Source organism: Marmota monax, unplaced genomic scaffold, assembly GCF_021218885.2.
Source record: "Marmota monax isolate L192 unplaced genomic scaffold, Marmota_monax_Labrador192_F-V1.1 WCK01_AAM20220418_F8-fsc00604, whole genome shotgun sequence".
NCBI lineage: Eukaryota > Metazoa > Chordata > Mammalia > Rodentia > Sciuridae > Marmota > Marmota monax.
In genome coordinates this window covers 15,266-20,499 of record NW_026694814.1, presented here as the reverse complement: position 1 = coordinate 20,499, position 5,234 = coordinate 15,266, and the positions used below count along the sequence as shown (strand labels likewise).

General features: G+C 45.2%; 1 protein-coding gene across 1 annotated transcript; it reads right to left on the bottom strand.

Moving 5' to 3' along the window:
• Nucleotides 1–1,584: 1,584 nt before the first annotated feature.
• LOC131423465 (nuclear pore-associated protein 1-like) lies at nt 1,585–4,735 on the bottom strand. The gene is made up of 3 exons (XM_058573113.1): nt 4,512–4,735; nt 4,116–4,147; nt 1,585–3,970 (listed from the first exon to the last, which is right to left on the bottom strand). The coding sequence occupies exons 1-3, from the start codon at nt 4,733–4,735 to the stop codon at nt 3,390–3,392; spliced, it is 837 nt and encodes a 278-aa protein (XP_058429096.1). The 3' UTR covers nt 1,585–3,389.
• Between the last annotated feature and the right edge of the window lie 499 nt (nt 4,736–5,234).

The window sequence follows — 5,234 nt, the reverse complement described above, 5'->3', positions numbered from 1 at the left end:
ATCCAGGGTGCTAGCTTGGGCTACCACTGCCTGTGTGTTGCTGGCCCTCTCCTCATAGGCTCTGAGTGGGGGATGCTAGGATGTGGTGGTTGTGCCAGTAGTGCTGAAATCCCAGTGCCAAGGTAACTCAGATCCTGCCAGGCCCCTCCAGTGACATCTCAAGTGCCTGCTTGCATGGTGGCACATCTTCTTTAAGGCCAGCATGGCCTTACTTGCTGGGTGTGGTCTTCTGAATCCTAGGAACTTTGAATTTGGGAGGTTGCAAGAGGTTTTGTTGAGACCCAAATTCTGTTAGAGAGAAGACTCATCACAAGTTCTTTGTAACCTCTCCAAGAACAGATGATCTACATTCATGACTTTGAACCATAGTTTCTTGATACTAAATCTCCTTGAATGCAAGGAGATTTCAAAAAGGGAATCAGGTTTTGTTTGTTTCTTTGAATGGACATAAGCTGGTAGAAATTGAGGAGCAATATTTCCTAAAGGACTCTGCAAAATAGGATTGCATGTCATATTTCTTTGAAAACAATGAATTACAGTCATGGTATTCCCATTATTACTACCATGGCTACCACTACTTGTACTAATATTAGTACTACCATCACCACCACCACTATTTTAGAACAAAGAATAAAATTGATTGACTAATTGATGATTATTTGGACTTTAGGAGAATTTGGACAAATGTATCCCCAAGAAGTCCAACTGTGGATTTTTTTTTGGTTAAATGGAAAAAATAAATGGACCCAATGCTTTTTGTGATCTGTGATATTTTCTTACTTGTCCTTGTAAGACAGAATAATGTTCAGTGACAGGTGATTTTTCTGATAAAATTTGGTTTTGAAGAAGCAATCATATTAGGTCAAATTTGTCAAATACTTGCCAGGCTAGATTACTTTGGAATTTGGCAGTTTGTAAACCACCAATCTCCTGTCATATCAAGTGACCCCAGGGAGTGGCCAGCAATGGATGGAATTCTGGTAGAGACAATAAAATATGTACCAGATAACCTGTGATTGAACCTTCTTGCTCCTTTTTTTTCTTGTCTTCTTCAACAGCCACTGTTAGTCTTATAGGTAATGTGGGGACAAACTGAGGGACCCAGGAACTGAGTGCTTTAAAGAACCTTAGTCTTCTCCTTTTGTGTCACTCTTCTGTCTTGTTACCTTTCCTATAACGAGGGCCCCAGCTCAAGCAGGCTGGCTCTGTGCTGCAATTTCTTAGTGAGGTCTTTTCTTGATTACCTTATCCACCACCTCTCCATCCCACTTACTGTTTTCTAAACATGTAGGAATACTATGTCTGGTTGGTGATTCCCACAATACCTTGCTTTTATACCTCTACTCATTTTGGTATTACTACACATTTATTGCAATATTTTAGGAGGAGGATTTAGTAAATCCATGTTTCTGTTCTATCATCTTGAAATAAAAATGTCTCTGTTGATTCTAGAATTGAGTGTTTCCATAGGAGAAAACCATTTTTAGCATTCAGAGATGTTAACACTCTGCTTTTCTTGAGCAAGTACTGAGGATTTAGGATTGGGAATAGTGAATGGGGAATTGACCCTACTCAGGGGTTTGATTTGAAGAAAAGGGAAAGAAACAGGCTTTATTTATTTAGAAGCCATATCACAAAATGCTTTGCATTAATTTTTCCCCTGATTTGTCAGTTTCTTCAGACAGTTATTGTGATGTTCCTCAAGAGAGAATGTGAATTTTGGCTGACCAAAAACCAGACATTATTTTTCAGTAGTTCAATGGAAATGAGTTATGGTCTTGGAAGTTCTGCCTGAAGCCACACAAACATGTTTCTGGTTTCCTGTCACTTCAGAATATTTTCCTCATGTATTCCTCCTTTCAGTGTTGTGAGGACCTCCTGCCATTATGATATTTTACTCTGGTACTGGGAAGACATTTTCAATCCTAAATTATTTAGCAATATGCATTCATATGCATATTTCTGCTGTGTATCAGCCACCAGAGGAATTCATATCTTTAAGAGAATCACTTCTTTGAACCATTGTTGCCCTTGGCAATAGTGTCCTTGCTCTCCCATGACTGCTTATCAATATTGAGAGAGGGAGGGAGAGGAAGGGGGGGGGGAGAGAGAGAGAGATCCTGTTACAACATCAGTCAGAGCCTCTCTTATCAGCTGGGTAAACAAACTTACTGTGGTACTCAGCAAACAAAGAAACAGGCTACACACACACACACACACACACACACACAAAACCCCAAATAAAAAACAAAAACTGGGTTCCTTTGAAAATCTTTATGCTTGGTCAAAAGGGCCAAAGAGGCCACATTGTTTCAACTGCCTGGGGATGGAGAGGGGTAGCATGATAGAAGGGCAAAGAATGGAGCAGGGGGAAATTTTGGGCATAAGAGATCAGTGCATTTCTTTGGGATAATGGGCCTATGGGTATATGCTGCTGCAGAACATGGGAAATTGTATTCTTTCAGTATAGGAAGCTCATGGACTCAGTTCTGTTCAGATATATTTTAAAAAGTCAGGCACAGTAGTGTGTTCAGTGAAAATCATACCACTCAAGTATAGAGGCTCTGTGTGAGTTAGTTGATGTCCCTTCTATTATCTTCCTGCAGGCTGTCCTAAAGGTGGATGGTTCACCCCACTTTCTTTGGATCCTTTTACCTGGGACCAGAAAACTTGAATAAATTCAGGCTGTACCAATCCCTATGCACACATGCCTCTTCTTCTCCCAGCACCTAATTTAATAGCAAGGAATACATAGGAAAACAGACAGGTGAACTAGAAGCAACAGAATTTTATGAGTATCACTGGGGAAAGAGAAAGGCTATTGAGTCAAAGGGTTAGGGGAAAGGGAGCCCCTGTAACTAGCAAAGAACCCTCTAGCAAGGCCCAAGGCCAAGGAAAATGGCCCAGAGCTTGATCAGCCAGGCTAACCATCCAACTTTGGAGTAGAGTCAAGCTGAGTGACCACAGAGTTCTCCTCTGCTTCACACTCAAGTGGCTCAGATTCAGTTCAGATGAGGCTGTGTTCTGGACTTGGACCTGGAGCCAGGGGTGGACATGCCAAAACCAATGTTCCCTCCACTCCTAGGAGTCACAAGTCCCAAGAGCATTGCAGGGCCAGGAGTGTTGCTGGCAAACAGGGAACTGCTATCTCTGGAGCTGGTCCTTTTGTTGGCAAGTCCAAAGCCAGACCTCAGGACTGGGCCCCTCTGTACACATTTGCTTTCTTGGGAAAGATTGGCTAGCTGTTGAGTGGTGTGCCTAGTCTGTCTGGTACAGGGTGATGTGATACCCACAAGTTCTAGCTTCTCTGTGCTACCACTCATAAGTTGAGGAGAACTTAAGCCCTGGGCTAGGCTTCCTCGGTTGCCCAAAGAGAATGAGTTGTGCTATTACTGCCTACCAGGGTCCCTAAATGTGGGTTGTTGGGTAGCTCCTGAGCCACTGGGATGCTGGAGAGTTGCTTTTGGTCCCTGCACCTGCTGTGCATGCCAACTGGTAGAGACTGGCACTGAAGCAATGCTGCCACTGGATGGAAGGTTTACAGAACCAGGAAGCACCCCAGAGGATGGGTCAGATTTGTTTTGGGAGATAGAAGGAGACTGGAAGATGACAGTGGTGGAAAGAGGGGTCATATCCAGAGCATCAGTGATGGCAGGCTTGGAGGATGATGGTACAGAGGTTCTGCCTCCTAGGAAGGAGGCCAGTGAATGTGACAGGGAATCCATGACAGGAAATGTAATGAGCAGAAAGGTGTTGCAAAGACAGGCTCTCCTTAGTTCCTCACGAGGGTTCTCAGATGTGGGCAGAAGAGTGTTTTCTGAGCCAAAAAGATGGTTCCAATTGTGGTTGGGTAGGGAGAGCTTGATGTAGTTGGGCCAGTAGAGACTCTTCCGTTTACCAGCTGCCTGTGCTGCCTGGGGCTCTGGACCTGGGGCTGTGAGCAGAGCTGCCATTGTAGCCCAGGGAAGATCTGAAAATCACAACTATAGAAAGGGAAGTAGTGTCCATGGTAGTAACCTCAGCTGGAAAGTTGGCTGCTGGGCCAAGTGCCCAGATACATTGTCTCTAATGGTGGGAGAGAAACTTGCCAGATTATTGGCTAGTTGATATACTACTGGGGTTGCTGGTAGAAGTGACAATGAGAGGGCTGGTACAAGAAAGAGGAGAGGAAGAGGAGAATCTCTTCACTTATGTTTTTGGGATTTAATTCTGTGGAGTCAGACATGAAAGGAAAAGGCTAGGATAGGAGGACTGGGGAGGTGGGAAGTGGGAGGTGCTGCGGTTCTTGCCAAGTAAGTAGAGTGTTGATATGCACTAACAAGAACCCCTGTATCATGACTAGGCTAGTGGCCGGAGGTGGAGGATGACATCTAGGGATTCCCACTTCATCACTATTTGGTATGGGGAAGGTAGAGGGAGGGTTCACAAATTGTGTTGTTGCAGTAATAGCTGGGATCTGGGAGGTGTCAGTGGGTGGGGTCAGTGAGTCTACAGACACTTAGGGGTTCGGCGGGGCTGGGGAGAAAGATGGGTCAAGCTGAGTGATGGTGTAGGCTACTGCATTCCCTGTTTTACCCTCCAAGGCCTTTGTATCATTCTCCAAGGCCCTGCTCTTCTTCAGAGTTAGAACCTTTTTTGGCAGAGTGCCTAAGTCTTCATTCTTAGAAACAAGAGGATGCTTAAATGGTGGAGGCAGCTCTCCTCTGTGCCACAGCGGCAGGAGTGCCATTGGCATGGGCCTCTTTCTTTTTGGGTGCCTCCTTCTAGTAGCTATAGGTGGAGGACAATTCCATGATGGGCAGATGATAGACTTTCACTCTGTCCCCCCCTCTCTTGACTCCTAGGAGAGTGTAGAACTGGGATGATGGTGTTTGTCCAGTCCTTCCTTGGTTCACATTTCTGGCAGCTTGGAGCAAACTGGGCCTGGCTCAGGGAGCATAGGTTCCTATTTATCAGGCTGAGCCAGAGTCAGCCCACCTGCAGCAGGGCTGTGCTAGCTGTGGATGGTAGGGCCCACAGAGGAGAAGTTCATGGGAGACACCTGGGTCCAATCTTGCAAGGTATTTTGTTTCTGAGACTCAGGTGATGGCTCCGTGGTAATTGAGTCTCCCTGGGTCTCCAGAGTCTTGGAGGTACTAGTTATCAATTGCTTGGGGGCAGCTCTTTACTGATCTGCCTGCCTGTCTTTTTGTGACACTCCTCTGAACCTCACACAGCATCAGTTGCTCCTGCTG

Excerpts from the sequence above, each read along its gene's own strand:
- LOC131423465 (XM_058573113.1), bottom strand. The coding sequence starts at position 4,735 with ATGCCAATGGCACTCCTGCCGCTGTGGCACAGAGGAGAGCTGCCTCCA. Across the intron at positions 4,148-4,511 it reads CCATCTTTCTCCCCAGCCCC|CCCTCTCATTGTCACTTCTA; the intron begins GCCGAACCCCTA and ends TTCTTGTACCAG. Across the intron at positions 3,971-4,115 it reads CACTTCTACCAGCAACCCCA|ATCTTCCCTGGGCTACAATG; the intron begins GTAGTATATCAA and ends TGTGATTTTCAG.